This window comes from Anser cygnoides, chromosome 34 (assembly GCF_040182565.1).
Source record: "Anser cygnoides isolate HZ-2024a breed goose chromosome 34, Taihu_goose_T2T_genome, whole genome shotgun sequence".
Taxonomy (NCBI): domain Eukaryota; kingdom Metazoa; phylum Chordata; class Aves; order Anseriformes; family Anatidae; genus Anser; species Anser cygnoides.
In genome coordinates this window covers 1325233-1345189 of record NC_089906.1, presented here as the reverse complement: position 1 = coordinate 1345189, position 19957 = coordinate 1325233, and the positions used below count along the sequence as shown (strand labels likewise).

The following is a 19957-nucleotide window of genomic DNA, read 5'->3' as shown; positions in this document are numbered from 1 at the left end:
GCGGTTTGTGGGGGCCGATGACATCACACCGGGGGGGCGGGGGTGTCACAGTATTAACCCTTTGTGTACACGGGGGGGAGGTGCCGGTGGGCGGGGAGGGGGGGCCCCGCATGCCTGGCCCCCCCCTTATTTACAGCATAGGCTGGGGTCAGCGCCCGGTGGGGGGGGGGGTGGGTCAGGGCCTGGTGGGGGGGGTCAGTGCCCAGTGGGGGGGGGTCAACGTCCAGTGGGGGGGGGCCTGGGCCCGGTGGGGGGGGTCAGAGCCCGGTGGGGGGGGGTCAGCGCCCGGTGAGGGGGGGTCAACGTCCAGTGGGGGGGGGCCTGGGCCCGGTGGGGGGGGTCAGAGCCCGGTGGGGGGGGTCAGCGCCCGGTGGGGGCCCCCCTCCCCGCCCTCTCCCCCTCCCCGGGGGGGCCCGATCCGGCCCCCACCACCACGATGGGCACCGGGGGCACCCCCGGCGCGCCCCCCCTGCGGCCCTGCTCGTGCTCCTGCACCGGGCTCAGCGCCTTGGGGGGGGCAGCGGCAGCACCCTCGGCACCGGGGGGGGCCCCGAGCAGCAGCGGCGGCTCCTGGCGGCCCAGGCGGCGGGCGGGGGCCGGGGGGGGCGCCCCGTCACCGGGGCTCTCGCCGTCCCACTCGGCCAGGCTCTGCAGGGGGGGCTCGGCCGGGAAGTCCTTGCGGGCCTCGAGGCCCAGCTTGCGGGGGGGCGGCAGCGCCTTGTCGGGGGGGCCGCGGCGGGCGAGGCGCGGCGAGTCGGCGGCCTTGGGGTGCAGCTTGGCGGGGAAGGCGGGCGGCGAGGCGGCGGGCGGCGAGGGCGTGTGGGCCAGCGGCGAGAGCGGGATGCTGCCGGCCGACTTGCAGCGCGCCGCCCGGTACTGCCGCTGCAGCTTCGGGGACAGCCCCTGCAGGGAGCTGGGACGCAGGTGCGGGCCCGGGGCCGGCGACGGGGGAGCGCTGGAGCCCGGGGAGCTGCTGGGAGGGGACGGCCCTGCCCCGGCCGGGAGTCACCGCACGGCACCGGCACCGGCACCGGCACCGGGAGCAGGCCCCGCCGCAGGACGCCCCTCCTGGCCCAGGGAGCCCCGCCCCGCCCCTGTAGCCCCGCCCCTGTAGCCCCGCCCCTGTAGCCCCGCCCCTTTAGCCCCGCCCCTCGAAGCCCCGCCCCTCTGATCCCCGCCCCATTGAAGCCCCGCCCCTGTAGCCCCGCCCCTCGAAGTCCCCTGTAGCCCCGCCCCCTTGAAGCCCCGCCCCTTGAAGCCCCTGTAGCCCCGCCCCCTGTAGCCCCGCCCCTCTGATCCCCGCCCCCTGAAGCCCCGCCCCATTGAAGCCCCGCCCCTGTAGCCCCACCCCTCGAAGCCCCGCCCACTTGAAGCCCTGCCCCTCGAAGTCCCGCCCCCTCGAAGCCCCGCCCCCTTGCCCTGCAGGTAGCCCCGCCCCACCTCCCACAGCCCCACAGCCCTCCCATAGCCCCGCCCCGTCCCCTGTAGCCCCGCCCTCGCCCTGCAGCCCCGCCCTTGATGCCCCGTAGCCCCGCCCCTCGCCCTCCCCGTAGCCCCGCCCCGCCCCCTAGCCCCGCCCCCTGCCCGTTGCCACGGCGACGCGCACCTGTCTCGGCGGCGCGCGGCGGGTGGGCGGGGTCCCGCGCGCGCGCGTGCGTGGGGGAGGCGGGGAGGCTGTCGGAGGAGGAGAGCGAGCGGCTCAGTGACGTCAGCGAGCGGCTCGTGTGCAGCAGCGAGGCCTGGCGGGCCAGGTGGCGGAACAGCGCGCTGCGCCGCCTGCGGGGGGGGGGGGGGGGTCACTGCGGGCACCCCCACCGGGACCCCCACACACACACACCGGGACCCCCACCCCAGGCACCGGGACCCCCCTCCAGGGACCCCGTCCCCAGGCACCGGGACCCTGGGCACCGGGACCCCCCCCCGGTTACTGGGACCTTGGGCACCAGGACCCCCCTCCGGGAACGGGACCTCCCCCCGGGCACCGGGACCCCGGGCACCAGGACCCCCCTCCGGGAACAGGACCGCCCCCCTTGGGAACTGGGATCCCCCCTCAGGCACCGGGACCCCAGGCACCGGGACCCCCTTGGGCACCAAGACCCCCCCCCCCCCCCAGGAACCCCACCCTAGGCACCGGGACCCCCCTCCAGGAACCCCATCCCCGGGCACCGGGACCTTGGGCACCAGGATCCCCCCTGGGCACCGGGACCCCCCCCGGTTACTGGGACCCTGGGCACCAGGACCCCCCTCCGGGAACAGGACCCCCCCCCCTCGGGAACTGGGACCCCCCCTGGGCACCGGGACCCTGGCCACCGGGACTCCCCCTAGGCACCGGGACCCCGCCTGGCCACTGGGACCCCCCTCTCCGAGCACCGGGACCCCGGACACCAGGACCCCCCCTGGGCACCAGGGACCGCCCCCCCCAGGCACCAGGACCCCCCCCCCCCCCCGGGCACTGGGCCCCCGCCCACCTCTCGTGGCCGCCCCCGGCGCCGCCCCGGCGGTTCCTCCTGGCCATCTTGGTGCGGGCGCTGCGGCGCCGCGCGGGCCCCAGGCGGATGGAGGTGTTCTCCAGCGGCGTCGTGGTCACCAGCACCTTGGTGCCGCTCTGCCGGCCCCGCCCGGGTCACGGGGCTGCTGTGACCCCTGACCCCGCCACGCCCCCCGACCCCGCTGTGAACTCTGATCCCGCCGTGACCTCCGACCCTGCCGTGACCCCAACCCCACCGTGACCCTGCCACAACCTCTGACCCCACCGTGACCCCTGACACGACCATGACCTCTGACCCCACCATGACCTCAGACCCCATTGTGACCCCTGACACCATTGTGACCCTGACAGCATGACCTCTGCCTTTGATGTGACCTCTGACCCCACCGCAACCTCTGACCCCACCATGACCCCACACAACACTACTGTGACCCATGCCTCCCCGACACCACCACGACCTCTGACCCCATTGTGACCCCCTGACAGCATGACCTCTGACCCCAGCATGACCTCCAACCCCACTATGACCCCACTATGACCTCTGACCCCACCCCAACCTCTGACCCCACCCCAACCTCTGACCCCACCCCAACCTCTGACCCCCCCCCACCACCACGGTGACCCACGACCCTGCCCGTGACCCATGACCCCACCCCGACCTCTCAACCCTGTGGCCTCGTGACCCCCCCCGTCCCCCCGTGACCCCGTGACCTCTGACCTTGAGGATGAGCTCCACGACCTCGGTGTGCACCAGCCCGTGCACGGGCTCCCCGTTGACGTGGGTGATGAGATCCCCAGCACAGAGCCCGGCCTCCTGCGCCGGGCCCCCCTCCTCCACGTGCTGCGCCCACAGCGCCGTTACGGCACGGCCCCGGCACGGCCCCGCGGCCCCCGCCCGCACCGAGCGGTACCCCAGTCCCCGTGCATCCCCAGTGGCCCCCGTGTCCCCATATCCACTCCTTGTCCCCATGTCCCTTTATTCCCCTCCATGTCCCCACGTCCCCTCACATCCCCATGTCCCCTCCCTGTCCCCATGTCCCCTTTTTCCCCTCCATGTCCCCGTATCCCTTTATATCCGTGTCCCCTCCATGTCCCCATGTCCCCCTTTTTCCCTCCATGTCCCCGTATCCCTTTATATCCGTGTCCCCTCCATGTCCCCATGTCCCCTTTTTCCCTCCATGTCCCCGTATCCCTTTATATCCGTGTCCCCTCCCTGTCCCCTCCCTGTCCCCACATCCCCTACATCCCCGTGTCCCCTCCCTGTCCCCACATCCCTCACATCCCCGCGTCCCCTCCACGTCCCCTTTTCCCCCTCCACGTCCCCATACCCCCCTACATCCCCGTGTCCCCTCCCTGTCCGCACGCCCCCTTTTCCCCCCCCCTCGTCCCCACGGCCCCGCTGACCCAGACGACGTGGTGCACGCTGTAGACGTCGCTGTCCCCCAGGTAGACGCGGATGGCCCGCAGGGTGAAGCCGAACTTCTTGCCGGGCCGGGGGATGGCGATGGGCGAGCGGGGGGCGGCCACGGCGGGGGCCAGCTCGCGGCCCGGGGACGAGTCCCGCGACGAGGGGTCCGAGGACAGTGAGCGCGGGGACATGGGGCTGCCCAGGGGCGAGGAGCCGGGCGCCTCCCCTGCGCCCCCGCTGGCACCGTGCCCATAGACGGGGACACGGGGACCGCACCACCCCCCCGGGGGCACCGCCAGCACCCGACACCCTTGGGGACCTGGGGGACTCTGCCACCCCCGGGGACACCGCCAGCCCCCCCACACGCTTGGGGACCAAGGGACCCCGCCACCCTTGGGGACCTGAGGGACAGAGGGACCCTGCCACCCCCAGGGGCACCGCCAGCACCCACCACCCATGGGGACCTGGGGGACCCTGCCACCCCCGGGAGACACTGTCAGCCCCCCCCCCCCACTTGGGGACCAAGGGACCCTGTCAGCCTTAGGGACCTGGGGGACAGAGGGACCCTGCCACCCCCAGGGGCACCACCAGCACCCACCACCCTTGGGGACCTGGGGGACCCTGCCACCCCTGGGGACACTGCCAGCCCCCCCACACACTTGGGGACCCAGGGACCCTGCCACCCCCGGGGACACCGCCAGCCCTCCCCGCCCTTGGGGACCCAGGGGACCCTGCCAGCCCCCCCACCCCACCACTTTGGGTGCTGGGGGGGGACACGCACCGCTGGGGATGATGACGGAGAGCGCGGTGGCCGACGCGGACTTGGTGACCTTGCCGGGGCCGCGGGGGCTGCGCTTGTCACCCCCCCCCTCGGGGGCCACCCCTGGGTGCCGCGGCCGCCGCAGCCCCAGCTCAGCCCGGGGCGGGGGCAGCGCCCGTTCACCTGCGGGGATGGGAAGGAGGGGATGGGGGGTGGGGGGGCCAAGGGGGGGGCACAGGGACACCCCCCCCCCCACGACCCTCCCCCAGCACCCACCTGGCTCCTCGCTGGTGCCCTCGGCGGGGCCGTCGCGGGGGGGGACCCCGTTGCGGGGGGGCCCCGGCTCCAGCAGCGCTGAGAAGCGGCGGCGGGCTCCCAGGGGGGGGCTGCCCTCCCCTTCGGTGGGGGGGGGGCTCGGCAGCCGGGGGTCGCTTCCTGCAGGGAGCCAGGTGCTGGGGGGGGGGAGGAAAAAACCTGCCCCCTCCTCCCCCCCCCCGTCATGCCCTGGGCACCCAGTTGTCCCCTCCTTCAGGTGTGCCCAGGGGCACCCAGGTGTTGTTCCCCCCCCCCAGTGACCCTGTTGCCCCCCCCAGGGTCCCAGGCGCCCCCCCGGGTGCTCACAGCTCGGGGGACGCCGTGCGCCAGCCGCGGTCGCGGGCGAAGCCCTCGCGCCGGCCCTCGTCCCGCGGGCGCCCCTTGGCCGCCTTCGGCTCCGGCTGCTGCGAGAGCTGCTCCAGGCTGCTGTACACCTGCGCCGGGACCGCACCGGGGTCACGCCGGGATCGCGCCGGGATCATGGCCGGAATGACATTGGGATCACAGCGGGATCACACCAGGATCGCACCGGGATCATGCCGGGATCATGTCCAGAATGCCATTGGGATCACACCGGGATCATGCTTGGGATCGCACCGGGATCGGGATCACACCGGGATCATGGGATCATGTCCAGAATGACATTGGGATCACACTGGGATCATGCTCGGGATTGCACCGGGATCGCGCCGGGATCATGTCCGGAATGACATCGGGATCGCACCGGGATCACACCGGGATCATGTCCAGAATGACATCGGGATCACACCGGGATCATGCTCCGGATCACATGTCCAGGATCGCACTGGGATTGTGCCCAGGGATTTCCCGAGGTTTTGCGGGTGCGGTGTTGCACGAGGGCGGGTTGTGCAAACGTGCGTGTGTTCCTGCGCCCCCGTGCGTGCCCCCCATCCCCGTGCCCCCCCCGTGCCCCCCCCCCCGCCGTGCCCACCTTGCTGAAGCGGGGGGAGCAGGACGAGAACTGCCGGATCTCCACGGGCTCGTCCTCCGTCGTGTCCTCGTCCTCGTAGGAGGCGACGTGGGTGTAGCGGTCCGAGCGTGCTGGGGGGGGAGGGCAGGCTGAGGGGGGGGGCAGGGGACACAGGAGGTGTCCCCAAGGGTAGCAGGGACACGGCACCCAGAGGGGGTGTCCCAGGGGGGCTCCATTGGCTCGGGGGGGTTCCCATTAGGGAGAACCTTAGGGGGTTCCTGGGGGGGGGTGTGGAGAATGGGGAGGGGTCTGTGGGTGCTGAGAGGGTCCCATGGGGGTGTCCCCTTGTGGGGGGGGGGTCCCGGGGGGGTCCCTCACTGTCGAAGTAGCTGGTGTCCTCCTCGGACTCCAGGTGGGGCACGAATTCGGCTTTCTGCCGCAGGAGCCCCGTCCAGTCGAGCGCCGCGAAGAAGCTGTGAGCCTTCACCTCCTGCGCGCCGCCTGCGCGGGGACACGGGGGGGACACGGGGCTCAGGGGGGGACACGGGGCTCGGGGGGGGCTGGGGGGGGGACAGGGGTCGGGGTCTCACCGGCCCCGAGGCGCCGCAGGGGGTCGGGCTGCAGCAGGCGGGAGATGAGGTGCTGAGCGTCGGGGGGCAGCGCCTCGTCCCCCTCCGGCCAGAGGATCTCGTCTGCCACGGGGGGGGACACACGGGGACACACGGGGGGACACGGGGGGGACACAGAGGGACATCGGGGTGGGGGGAAAAGGGGGACACATGAACGCAAGGGTGCAGCTGCCTGCTGTGGGCCCAGCTCCGCACCGGGGACCACCAGCCCCATGGCCCCACATCTGTCCCTATAAAGGAGATGCCCTGTCCCCGTGTCCCCATGTCCCCGTGTCCCCGTGTCCCCATGTCCCTAAGACGACCTGCCCCATCCCACATCCCCATTCCTGTATCCCCGTGTCCCCATATCCCCATGTCCCTGTGTCCCCATATCCCCGTGTCCCCATGTCCCCATGTCCCCGTGTCCCCATGTCCCTAAGACGACCTGCCCCATCCCCACATCCCCATTCCTGTATCCCCACGTCCCCATATCCCCGTGTCCCTGTGTCCCCATATCCCCGTGTCCCCATGTCCCCATGTCCCCATATCCCCGTGTCCCCATGTCTCTGTGTCCCCATGTCCCCGTGTCCCCATGTCCCTAAGACGACCTGCCCCATCCCCACGTCCCCATTCCTGTATCCCCACGTCCCCATATCCCCGTGTCCCCATGTCCCCGTGTCCCCATGTCCCTAAGACGACCTGCCCCATCCCCACATCCCCATTCCTGTATCCCCACGTCCCCATATCCCCGTGTCCCCAAGTCCCCAGGATGACCTGCCCCATCCCCACGTCCCCATGCCCTTATCCCCGTGTCCCCATATCCCCATGTCCCCGTGTCCCCGTATTACAGGCGACGTCCCCCACCCCGTCCCCCCGTGCCCACATCCCCCGTGTTCCCGTCCCCCCGCTGCCGTGCCCGGTCCCCCCCCCGTCCCCACGCCCCCCCCCGCGGCCCCGTACCCGAGATGACCTGCCCGAAGAGCTCCTCGGGGGTGTCCCCGAAGAAGGGCACGCAGCCCACCAGGAACTCGTAGAGGACGATGCCCATGGCCCACCAGTCCACGGGCTTCCCGTAGCCCTGCCGCAGGATCACCTCGGGGGCGATGTACTCGGGGGTGCCGCACACCTGGGGGGGGTGGGGGGGGCAATGCTGGCCACGCCCTAACGGCCACGCCCCCAAAGGCCACGCCCCCCGAGGCCACGCCCACCTGCTTGTCCCGGAACTCGCGGGCGTCCTTCTCCATGTGGCCCTCGTAGAGGTTGGTGGTGAGGCTCATCAGCCCCATCTTGGAGAGCCCGAAGTCCGTCAGCTTCACGTGGCCCAGCGAGGTGATCAGCAGGCTGCGGGGAGCCCGGCGGCTGGGACCCCCCCGAGGACCCCCCCCCCCCCAGCTCCGGGACCCCCCCCCACTAGCCCCAGGACCCCCCCCCCCAGCTCCGGCCGTACTTGTCGGGCTTGAGGTCGCGGTGGACGATGCCGTAGTTGTGCAGGTACTCGAGGGCCAGCACGGTCTCGGCGAAGTAGAGGCGCGCCAGCTCCAGCGGCAGCGCCCCGATGTGCTTCAGCAGCGTGGCACAGTCCCCGCCTGCGGGACGGCGACGTATCGCGATGCCGGGGACCCACGGCGGGATGGTAACCGCCCCCATTGGAACATAAACTGCTCTGTATCGCGACGCCCAACTGCGTATCGCGACGCCGGAGACCCGTGGCGGGATGGTAACCACGACGTTGGGGTGCAGACTGCTCTGTATCGCGACACCCAACTGCATATCGTGACGCTGGAGACCCGTGGTGGGATGGTAGCCGCCCCCATTGGGACGCAAACTGCTCTATATCGCGACGCCCAACTGCGTATCAACACCATCAACTGCATATCCTCATATTGTGGTGCCTGGCCCCACATCAGGACACCCAGCCTCATATCATGACACCTGGCCCCGTATCACGACACCAGGCCTCATATCATGATGCCTGGCCCCATATTGCGATGCCTGACCTCATATAATGACACCCGGCCCCATATCACGACGCACGGCCCCATATTGCAATGCATGGCCCCATATCGCGACACCCGGCCCCATATTGCGACGCACGGCCCCCATATTGCGATGCACGGCCCCCATATTGCGACGCATGGCCCCATATTGCGACGCATGGCCCCATATCGCGACGCGTGGCCCCGTATCGCACCTTCGACGTACTCCATGACCATGCAGAGGTGGCGGCGGGTCTGGAAGGAGCAGAACATGCTGACGACGAAGGGGTTCTCGGCGAAGGTGAGGATGTCGCGCTCGACGAAGGCCTGCTGCACCTGGTTGCGCAGCAGCAGGTTCTGCTTGTTGATCTTCTTCATGGCGAAGCGCTGCCGCGTGGCCCGGTGCCGCACCAGGTACACCGCCCTGCGCACAGGCGGCGTCACGCCGGGCCCCCCCCGGCCCCGCAGCCCCCCCCCAGACCCCCTCCCCAGCCGCTCACCCGTAGGCACCGTTGCTGATCAGTTTGATGGTCTCGAAGTCGCTTTCCCCCGGCGGCTTCTTGGTCCTGGGGGTGCTGCCGCGTCCCTGGGGGGGTCACGGAGTGACGGGGGGGGGGCTTTGGAGGGGGGGGGTTGCACGCATGGGGGACCCTGAGCCAGGACCCACCTCAGCCCCCTCCTCGGGCTCTGGCGTGTTGCTCCCGCCGCTGTCAGGCTCCTCCAGATGCACCACGTCTGTGGGGGGACAGGGCAGGCTCTCACACGTGCCCGAGGCGTGCAACACACGCGTGTGCCCCGTGCAACACCCCCCCGCCATGTGCCACCCCCCCCTTGCATGCCGAAACATGCAAACACCCCTACGGGTGTGCAAACCCCCTGCACGCCCTTCCCACGTGCGCGTGCACGCCTCCAGCCGCACGCAGACCCCGCGCACGCCTCCATCGGCGTGCAAACCCCGTGCTCGCCCGGCGGCCGCTCGCACACGCGTGTGTACCGGGGAAGGGGTCGCGTGCCAGCCCCAGCTGCCCAATGATGTAGCGCGGGATGTCGGCCTTCAGCAGCCCCTCGCGCGCCTGCCCCTCGGCCGCCGTCAGCAGCTGGTAGAACTCCGCCGGGTCGAACTCCTGCACGCACACGGGGGGCACGCGCGTGTGCAACGCACGCCCGGCATGCGGGGGGGCTGCGTGCGTGGCGGCACGAACATGCCAGGCACACGTGTGTGCAGCAACACGCGTGTGTGCGGGCTTGAACGCGCGCGTTGCTCTGCCCACGGCGCCACACGGGTGTGCCCACGTGCACGGCACCACACGCGTGTGCTCCCCCCCGCCCCCTCCCGCCGTGGTCCCCAGTGGCCGTGGCGATGCCCCGGCAACACGGCTGTCGTCGTGGCAACAGAAGCCCCGCCTCCCCATCAGCGGTGCGCAGGGATTGGCCGGGGCGTTGTCAGGGCGACCGGGAAGGATGGTCGCGATTGGGCGGTTGGGATGGTGCAAGGCGGGGTGGGGGAGGACGTGGGGGGGGTCACAGGGCCCCCATGGCTGAGGGGGGTCGGGGCTGGGGGTCCCGGGGGGTCTCACCAGGCACTCGAGCAGCCGGGCGGGGCGGGAGATGATGATGAGGAGCCTCTTCACCAGCTGGGTGATGAAGGCCACCTCCTCCGACTCCGAGCGCTCGTAGGCCTGAGGGGGACAGAGGGGGGTTAGGGGTGCGGGGGTCCCGATGGCACCGGGGGGGCTTGGGGGCACTGGGGTGTCCCCATTGGGTGCTGTTGGACACCGTTGGGTCCCCCTTGGGTGCCCTTTGCCCCTCCTGGGTCCCCTTGGGTGCCCTTTGCCCCTGCTGGGTCCCGTTGGGTGCCTCTTGGGTGCTGTTGGCCCTTGTTGCGTCCTGTTGGGTGCCCGCTGGACACTGTTAGGTCCTCTTGGGTGCCATTGGGCACCATTGGGTCCCGTTGGGTGCCCACGGGGTCGCATTGGGTCCCGTTGGACACCATTGGGTCCTCTTGGGTGCCCATTGGGTACTGTTGGGTCTCGTTGGGTCCCATTGTGTGCCGATTGGGCGCTGTTGGGTCTCGTTGGGTGCCCATTGGGTGCCGTTGGACACTGTTGGGTCCCATTGGGTCCCGTTGGGTGCCGTTGGGTCCCGTTGGGTGCCCATTGGGCGCCTTGGGTCCCGTTGGGTGCTGTTGGGTGCCCATTGGGTGCTGTTGGGTCCCGCTGGGTGCTGTTGGGTCTCCATTGGGTCCCATTGGGTCCTGTTGGGTCCCGTTGGGTCCTGTTGGGTGCCCATTGGGTGCCGTTGGGTCCTGTTGGGTGCTGTTGGGTCCCGTTGGGTGCCCGTTGGGTACCGTTGGGTCCCATTGGGTGCCGTTGGGTGCCCATTGGGTGCCGTTGGGCGCCCTCCTGCCCCGGCAGCCCCCCGCCCCCCGCTCACGTCCTGCAGCAGCCGCTCCATGTTCTCCTGCAGCTCGTAGAAGTAGCCGGCGGTGATGAGGCCGTGGCGCGCCTTGGCCAGGCAGTCGCGCGCCAGCTCGGCCAGCTGGTGCTGGATGAAGCTGAGGGCGCCGTCGGCCAGCGGCGTCCCCCGGGGCCGCAGCCCCGCACGAACTCCTCCAGCCGCTCCTCCATCTGCGCCGTCGCCTGCGGGGACCGCACCCGGGCTGCCCCCTCACTCCCGGGGACCCCACGTCGTCCCCCCTGGTGCCCACCCGGACCCCCCTTAGCTGCCCCATAACCTCCCCGGCCCTAAAACCCCCAAGATCCCCTCCCACATCCCCCCGGTGCCCACCCGGACCCCCCCATAGCTGCCCCATAACCTCCCCAAGACCCCCTATGCTCCCCCGGTGCCCTGCAGCTGCCCCCAACCACCCAAATCCCCCCCATATCCCTTCCAACCCCCCCCCCCAAGGAGCCTGCAGCCCCCCCCGAGCCCCCCCAGTTCCCTGCACCCCTCCCCGGGCCCCCCACCTTGGGGAAGCGCTCCTTGTAGACGTGGTTCATCATCACGATCTCGTTGTCGTGGGACGAGGGCGAGCGCCCCGGGCTGAGGAGGGGGCAAAAGGGGGGGGGGGACACTGCTGGCACCCACGGGACCCCCATAGCCCCCCTGCAGCATCCCCCTCCCCCTCCAGCACCCCCCCCATGTCCCACGGTCACCCACGGCCTCCCCATCACCTTGGTGTCCCCATCACTTGTGGTGTGTCCCCCCCCCCAGCACCCCCTCCCCCTGGCAGCCCCCTCCTGCCCCCCCCGGTGTCCCCACTCCCACATTGCCCCCCCAACGCCCCCCCACCCTTTCCCCCCCCAGACCCCAACCCCACAGTGTCCCCAACCCATCACCCCTCCCCATCCCCCTGCCGTCCCTGACCCCCCCCTTAATTCCCACCCCCCCCACCGGCCCCACCTGAGGCTGCGGGAGCGGGGGCGCGGGGCCGGCCCCCCCCGGGCCCCCCATCCTCCTCGGCCAGGCTCTCGGAGCTGCCGAAGTGGCGGGAGAGGAAGCGCAGCTCCTCCGGCGTCGGCTGCGCCGGCAGCTGGTGCAGGCGCTCCTGCGACGAGCACGAGGACTGCGCGCCCGCGTCACCCACGGACCCCCCCACGGACCCCCCGAAACCCCCGACCCCCCCCGACCACCCCCCCCAGACCCTCCTCGGACCCCCCCCATGGGTGGTCAGAGCCAGCACCCACAGGGGGAACCCCCAGGGCTATGGGGGGAGGGGGTGGGGGCACCCCAAGGGTCCCCTCGGTGTTGGGGGGGGGCACCGAGGGGGGTGCACCGTGATTTGCCCCCCCCCGCACTCACCGAGACGGTGGAGCTGGGCGTGTTGGTGCCATAGCCGGAGGAGGGCAGCGAGGCCAGGGACCAGCGGCGCCCGTCGGCTCTGGGGGGGACAAGGGGGGGCACGGGGGGGCATCAGTGACCCCAACACCCTGCCCCATCCCCCACTGCCCCCCCCCCCAGCCTGGGGCACCTGGTTCCCCCCACCTGGAACCACAATCTTGGGACCCCCCCCATCCTGGGACGCCCCCCCCCCATCCTGGGACCCCCACTCATCCTGGAACCCCCCACTCATCCTGGGACCCCCCCATCCTGGAACCCCCCGACTCATCCTGGGACCCCCCCCCCCCATCCTGGGACCCCCCATCCTGGGACCCTCCCACTCATCCTGGAACCCCCCCTCATCCTGAGACCCCCCCCATCCTGGGACCCCCCCATCCTGGGACCCCCCCCCATCCTGGGACCCCCCCCCAACCTTGGACTCCCCCATCCTGGGACCCTCCCCCCATCCTGAGACCCCCCCCAAACCCTGAGACCCCCCCCCCATTAACCCCCCCCCCACGGGACTGCCCCCCCGGCCCCCCCCCTTACCGGCGGGAGGAGGCGAAGGAGAAGTGCGCGGGGTTGCTGGGCGAGAAGTTGCGGGGGCTGTCCAGGGGCTGCTGCCTGCGGGGGGGGGGGGGGGGGGGGGGGGGGGGGGGGGGGACATGGGGGTGACGTCACTGCTGCCCCGCCCTGCCAGGCCCCGCCCACAGCAGAAGGGGCGGGGCTAACGCGCTCCCCTCCTGCCCCAGGGGACGAGGGAGGGGGGAGCGGGGGGTCCCCAAGGGACGGGGGGGGGGGGGGGGGGCAATGAATTTTGGGGGGGGGGGGCTGGGGGGCCTCAGGTGGGGTTATTGGGGATGGGGGGTTATGGAGCCCTTTGGGGGGGGGGCAGCAGTCTGGGGGGTCCCCATGGGCTCTGGGGGGTCCTGGAGGGTCCCCATGGGTTCGGGGAGGGGGGCGTTATGGAGGGGGGCTCAGGGATGGGGGGGCCCGGGGGGGGGACCCGGCTCTCACCGATGTGGCCGGGCAGCGGCGAGTGGGGGCGTGGGAGCGTGGGCGAGGTGCTGGTCAGGATCAGGCTCTTCCGGTTGCTCGTGCGGCAGCTGGGGGGGGGGCAGAGGGGGGGAAGTCTGGGGGTCCGGACCCCTCCCACACCGCTCCCCCCCTTGCACTGAGCGCGCCCAGGAGAGCCACGGGAAACACACACAGCCCCCCCCCAACAGCGGGGGGGGGGAGCGTGGGGAGGGGGCGCGGGGGGGGCACGGCTGGAGGGGGGGATGAAGATGGAGGATGAGGAAGAGGAGGGATGGGGGGGCCAGAGGATGGAGGATGGGGGGCGGAGGATGGAGGGGGGAGGATGAGGATGAAGGCTGGGGGGGGGATGAGGATGGAGGGGGGGGATGGGGGGAGGATGAGGATGAGGATGGAGAATGGAGGATGAGGAAGAGGAGGGATGGAGGATGGGGGTGGGGGAAGGCCAGAGGATGGGGGGGCAGAGGATGGAGGAGGGGGGAGGATGAGGATGGAGGATGAGGATGAAGGCTGGGGGGAGGATGATGATGGGGGGAGGATGAGGCTGAGGATGGAGGAGGGGGGAGGACGAAGATGAGGCTGAGGATGGAGGACGTGGGGGGGTGAAGGATGCAGGCGGGGAGGATGAGGAGGGCTGAGGATGGGGATGAAGGCTGGGGGGAGCGAGGATGAAGGAGGGACGAAGGCCGGAGGATGGCGGCGGCGGGATGAAGGACGAGACGGGGAGGATGAGGATGGGGATGAAAGCTGGGGGGAGGAGAATGAGGATGAAGATGAGGATGATGAGGATGAAGATGAGGATGAAGGCTGGGGGGAGGATGAGGATGGAGGGGGAGGATGAGGATGAAGATGAGGATGATGAAGATGAGGATGATGAAGATGAGGATGAGGATGAAGGCTGGGGGGAGGATAAGGATGGAGGAGGGGGGAGGATGGGGATGAAGATGAGGATGAGGATGGGCAGGGAAGACGAAGGCCGGAGGATGGCGGCGGCGGCGGGATGAAGGATGAGACGGGGAGGATGAGGATGGGGATGGGGATGGGGATGGGGATGAGGATGGGGATGAGGATGATGAGGATGGGGATGAAGGCCGGGGGATGAGGATGATGAGGATGAGGCCGAAGGCTGCGGGGGGGGGCAGGCCGGGGGTACCTCTTGGTGCGGCGGAACATGCTGCGGCTGCTGCTGCCCACCGGGATCGGCATCGCGGGGGGGGGGGGCCGCGGGGGGGGGGGGGGGCTCCGGGGCGGCGGCGGCGGGGCTGGGGCTGGGGGGGGGGGGCCGGGACGCGGCGGAGGCTGCGGCGGGCGGGGCCGGGGCGGGGCCGGGGGGGCTTAAAGGGGGGGGGGGCGCGATCCACGCGTGTGCGGCCCCACCCCGCCCGCACGCGTGGGGGGGGGGGGGGGGGGGTCATTTGGGAGGGGGTTATTGGGGGGGGCATTTTCAGGGGGTCATTTGGGGGGCTATTTTTGGGGGGGGATTTGGGGGCTTATTTGGGGGGGCCCTCACCTGCTGCTCTTCCGCGGCAGCGGCAGCTCCTTCTGCAAAACGCCGGGGGGGGGGCGCAGGGGGCTCGTGGGGGGGGGGGGCAGCCCCAGACCCCCGGCCCCTGCAGTGCGGCGGGGGGGCCCGCAGTGCCCCCCCCCCCCCCATACCAAGCCCTGCAGCGACCCCCCGCAGGGCTGACCCCGCCCGGACCGACCCCCCATCACCCCCCCGGTACCGACCCCCCGGTACTGCCCCCCCCCCCCGGTACTGCCCCCCCCCAGGTACCGACCCCCCCGTATCGTGCCCCCCCCCCCGGTACCTGCAGCCGCCGCCGCCGGATCACGCCCGAGTCGTCCATGGCGCTGCCGCTGCGGGGGGGGTCCCGGCCCCCCCCCCTCCTCCTCCTCCTCCTCCTCCTGCCCCCCCCCGGCGCCCCCCCCACGCCCCCCCTCAGCCGCCCGCCGCCATCCTCCGCCGACCCCCGGCAAGCCCCGCCCCTGGCCCCGCCCGGGGGGGGGGCAGGTGGCGGGGGGGGCCGTACCCGGGGGGGGGGGGGGCAGCCCCACCCGGGGGGGTTAACCCTTTCGCTGCCGGGGGCTCCATCTCCCCCCGCCCCCCAAACCCCCCCTCACATCGTCCTGCCCCCCCCGTTATTGCCCCCCCCGGAATTGCCCCCCCCGTTATAGCCCCCTCCCCCGTTATCGCCCCCCCCGTTATCGCCCCCCCCGTTCTCCCCACAGCCCCCCCGTGAGACCCCCCCCCCAAGCCCGGCGCTGGCCGCGGTGCTGAACCGCAGCTGCCCAGCGCCCCCCCCCATTTAACACCAGGGGGGACGTCGTGCCCCCCCCCAATGCCCCCCCTCCGAATGCCCCCCCTCCGAATGCCCCCCCCCGAAACGCCCCCCCCGAAACGCCCCCTCCCCGAATGACGCCCCCCCCACTTCATTACTGACGTCACTGCCCCGCCCCCCCCCCCAAAAAAATGAATGGGGGAGGTTTGCTCCGCAGCCCCCCCCGACACCCCTACACCCGCGGTGCCCCCCCCGCTGCCCCCCCCGGATTACGGCCCTAATCCCCCCGGGATTGAGGCCACGGCGCGTTCCAGGCGGGCGGCCAGCACTGATTAACGGGGGGGGGGCCCCCCCCCAAGTTCCTCCCAACCCCCCTTGAGCCCCAGACCCCCCCAGCGACCTGCTTGTTGCTGCCCCCCCCCCCAAAAAAAAGTGGGTTTCTGCTTTTTGACCCTTTTTGTTAAAAAAAGCTTTATTTTATTGAGGGGGGGGGCGCGGGGGGGTCACAGCTCGGCCAAGGGCCGCAGGCTGCGCTCCTGGAAGAAGCGGTGGGGGGCGCCGGGGGGCGGGGGGGTCCGGGCGAAGTAGGAGAGCACCGAGAGGGGGGCCACGGGGTCCTCGGCCGGGTCCTCGTCAGCCCTGGGGGGGGCACACGGGGGTCGGGGGGGGCATGGAGGTCGGGGGGCACGGGGATCGGGGGGCCTGCCCCATCCCCTACCACTGCTGTTGCCCCCCCCAGCACATGGCCCCCCCACGCACCCCCAATAACACTGCCCCCCCATTACACAGACACCCCCGTGCCCCCCAGTGCCCCCCCGTTACGTGCCCACTCCTCCCCCCATGCCCCCCCTTGCACAGGCATGACCCCCCACCGTTCTCCCCCCAGGCAGAACCTCCCCCCGTGCCCCCCCCCCATAACACTGCCCCCCCCCATAGCCCTGCCCCCCCAATTACACGCACACCCCCGTGACCCCCCCAAAATTACATGTGCCCCCCCCATTTCCCCCCAGCACATGCCCACTCCTCCCCATGCCCCCCCTTGCACAGGGATGACCCCCCCCCCCAATTCTCCCCCTCCCCCAGGGCAGAACCTCCCCCCACGCCCTCCATATCACTGCCCCCCCATATTGCCCCCCCCAATATTGCCCCCCCAATATTGCCCCCCAATTACACCCCCCCGTGCCCCCCCTTGCACAGGGATGATCCCCCCAGTTCTCCCCCCCAGGTAGAACCTCCCTCCATGCCCCCCCATAACATTGCCCCCATATTATTGCCCCCCATAATATTATTGCCTGCCCCATAATATTATTGCCCCCCCCATATTATTGCCCCCCCCCCCCGTACCAGGTGACGGGCGCCCCCCTGCGCAGCAGCTCCTGCGCCGTGCCCCAGCTGAAGCGCACCAGCCCCGGGAAGCCGAACACGGGCTCCAGGTTGCGCCGCAGCCACTCCTTCGTCTTGGGGTCTGCGGGGGGGGGGACACGGGGGGGGGGCTCCAGGGCATGCCGAGACCCAGAGACCCCCCCCCCCTTTTTTTTTTTATTGCCCCCCCCCCCCCGATTTTTACCGTTGGGGTACCCCGAGCCGTAATCGCGGTCCTCCAGGTCCTCGGCGAACTTCCAGTGCTTCACCGCCCGGTCCCGGGCAACCTGGGGGGGCCGGGGGGGCACGGTAAATTTGGAAGGGGGGGGCACACAGGGAGCTGCGCCCCCCCATAAACCCCCCCTTAGCTGCTTCAGGTGGAGCAGGGGAGGAGATATGGGGGTCACGGTCAATGGGGGAGGGGATCATGGTGGAAGGGGGGGGGGTCAGGGTGGAAGGGGGGGGTTTGGGGTGGGGGGCCCAGGGGGGCCGGGGGGCCCGCCCCACCTTGGCGCAGATGCTGGCGGCGCTGACGACGGGGAAGAGCGCGTCGGCCTTGGGGCGCACGGTGACCCCCAGCCCCGGGAAGCGCTGCCGCAGCTTGGCCTCGTACTTCTCCGCCGGCCCCACCGTGTCCACGAACACCTGGGGGGGGGGGGGGGGGGGGGGCTGGTCCCGAATCCCCCCCCCCAAATTCCCCAAACCGCCCTACGACCGCCCCAGGTCCCCCCAAATTCCTCCTGACCCCCCCCCCAAACCTCCCCAAATCGCCCCTGACCTCCCCCAACGCGCTCACAGCACCCCCAAAAGACCCCCCCCCCCAAATCAGCCCAGACCCCCCCCGGCACCCCCCCCCCCCAAAAAACTGCCCCAGGTCCCCCCCCCAAACACCCCCGGATCCCCCCAACCCCCCCAGACCCCCCCAGACCCCCCAACCTGCTCAGCCCCAGAGGGGAAACTGAGGCACGAGGGAAGGAAAGCGGGGCTGAGCCCCCCCAGGTGGCCCCCCAGGACCCCCCCCAGAACAACCCCCCCAAAGGTGCCCCCCCAAAGACCCCCCCCACTCACCTCGGCCACCTGCACCCCCTCATCGAGCGCGTACTGGATGAGGCCCGCGGCCGTGTCGTGCGACAGCTCGTTCAGGTTGTACTTGGCTCTGGGGGGGGTCACGGGGCGGGGGTCATGGGGGTCACCCCCAGCACCCCAATAATCGGGGGGCAGGGGTGGGACCTCAGAGAGATGTGGGAAGGGGGGGGGGCAATGGGGGTGGGATGGATGCAGTGGTGCTGGGGGGGGGCAATGGGTATGGGGGGGATCCAGGGGGGCAGTGGGCACGAGGGGGGGTCCAGGGGGGGGGGGGTCCAACAATGGGCTCGGGGGGTCCAGTGGGGGCAATGGGTCCGGGGGAAGTCCAGGAGGGACAACTGGGATGGGGGTCCAGTGGGGGCAATGAGGATGGGATGGATGCAGTGATGCTGGGGGGGGGGGCAATGGGTACGGGGGGGGATCCGGGGGCAGTGGGCTCGGGGGGGGTCCGGGGGGCAATGGATCCGGGGGTGTCCAGGAGGGTCAACTGGGATGGGGGGGCCCAGGGGGGCAATGAGGATGGGATGGATGCAGTGGTGCTGGGGGGGGGGGGCAATGGGTATGGGGGAGTTTTGGGGGGGGTCCGGGGGCTCACCGCTGCTGCATGCAGGCCGAGATGTGCTGGGGGGCAGCACGTGCAGCGCCCACCCCAGCAGCTCGCCCGCCCCTCCAGCAGCCCGAAGCGCCGCTCGCGCTCCGGCTCCGACAGCGTCTTCGAGTCTGGGGAGGGGGGGCACGGGGTGAGGGACCCCCCCCCCAAAAAAAAAACCACCCCGCCCCCCCAAAATACAACCCCCCCAGGACCCCCAACACCCGCCCTGGGACCCCCACGTGCCCCCCCCCCGCTTCCCAGCCCATCCTGAGCCCCCCCAACACCTCCAAACCTCCCCCCACGTCCCCTACCCCCCCAGGGCCCCCCGTACCCCCCCCAGCCGCCCCCCGTGCCCCCCCGCGCCCCCACCTGCCACCCCGAGCGCCGCCAGCTCCTCCAGCTTCTCCAGGGGGCAGTAGCAGATCCCGTAAACCATCGGTCCTGGGGGGGGATTGGAACCGGGGGGGGAAGGAGGGAGCCCCCCCCCGTGCAAAGCCCGGGACAAGCGGACCCCCTGCCCCCGGGCAAAGCCTGCTATAACGGGACCCCCCCAAGAACCCTATAAAACAGCCCCCCCTGCAATATCTGATATAACGGGACCCCCCTCCCGGGAAACCGAGGATAAGGAGACCACCCCCCCCCCAAAACCCGGTATAACGGGACCCCCCCCCACCAAACCCAGTATAACGGGACCCCCCCCGGGAAACCGAGGATAAGGAGACCACCACCCCCCAAAACCCGGTATAACGGGACCCCCCCCCCAAAACCTGGTATAACGAGATTCCCCCCCCCCCCAAACCCGGTATAACGGGACCCCCCCCCCCACCAAACCCAGTATAACGGGACCCCCCCCCCCCCGGGAAACCGAGGATAAGGAGACCACCCCCCCCCAAAACCCGGTATAACGGGACCCCCCCCAAAAAAACGGTATAACGGGACCCCCCCCCCAAATCCGGTATAACGGGACCCCCCCCCCAAACAAACGGTATAACGGGACCCCCGGTATAATGCCCCCCCACCCCGGAGCCCGGTATACCGGGACCCCCCCACACCCCCTAACGGGTCCCTCCCCCGCCCCCTCCGGTCCAAGCGGCAGCCGCGCCACGCGCCCCCCCCGGGTCCCGGTGCCCCCCCCGGGTCCCGGTGCCCCCCCGCACCCAGCACCGGGCCCCGCCCGGCCTCGTCCACGCCGAGCGCGCAGGGCCGGCGGCGGCAGAGGGGGGCACGGCGGAGCCGAAGCGCCCCGCGCCCGCCGGGTCCTGCTCCAGGCGCGCCAGCGCCATGCCGGGGCGGGGCTT

At 71.5% G+C, this 19957-nt stretch overlaps 2 protein-coding genes across 2 annotated transcripts; both read right to left on the bottom strand.

The window, feature by feature from the left end:
• Positions 1-291: 291 nt before the first annotated feature.
• On the bottom strand, positions 292-15273 carry MAST1 (microtubule associated serine/threonine kinase 1). The gene is given in 30 exon segments (XM_066986580.1): positions 292-989; positions 1607-1776; positions 2469-2605; positions 3207-3329; positions 3893-4122; positions 4678-4839; positions 4933-5076; positions 5078-5091; positions 5278-5405; positions 5924-6033; positions 6281-6403; positions 6493-6594; positions 7471-7636; positions 7719-7851; positions 7958-8096; positions 8702-8910; positions 8987-9072; positions 9154-9221; positions 9481-9610; positions 10064-10165; positions 10920-11065; positions 11068-11125; positions 11453-11528; positions 11889-11935; positions 11938-12051; positions 12288-12366; positions 12855-12922; positions 13312-13411; positions 14851-14882; positions 15149-15273. Coding segments are annotated over 30 exon segments (3864 nt in total). The 5' UTR covers positions 15188-15273; the 3' UTR covers positions 292-360.
• An 830-nt stretch (positions 15274-16103) lies between these two features.
• On the bottom strand, positions 16104-19957 carry RNASEH2A (ribonuclease H2 subunit A). Its single transcript, XM_066986437.1, is given in 11 exon segments — positions 16104-16258; positions 16964-17084; positions 17187-17268; positions 17489-17626; positions 18050-18137; positions 18663-18690; positions 18693-18734; positions 18737-18787; positions 19029-19100; positions 19817-19876; positions 19879-19957. Coding segments are annotated over 11 exon segments (882 nt in total). The 5' UTR covers positions 19943-19957; the 3' UTR covers positions 16104-16122.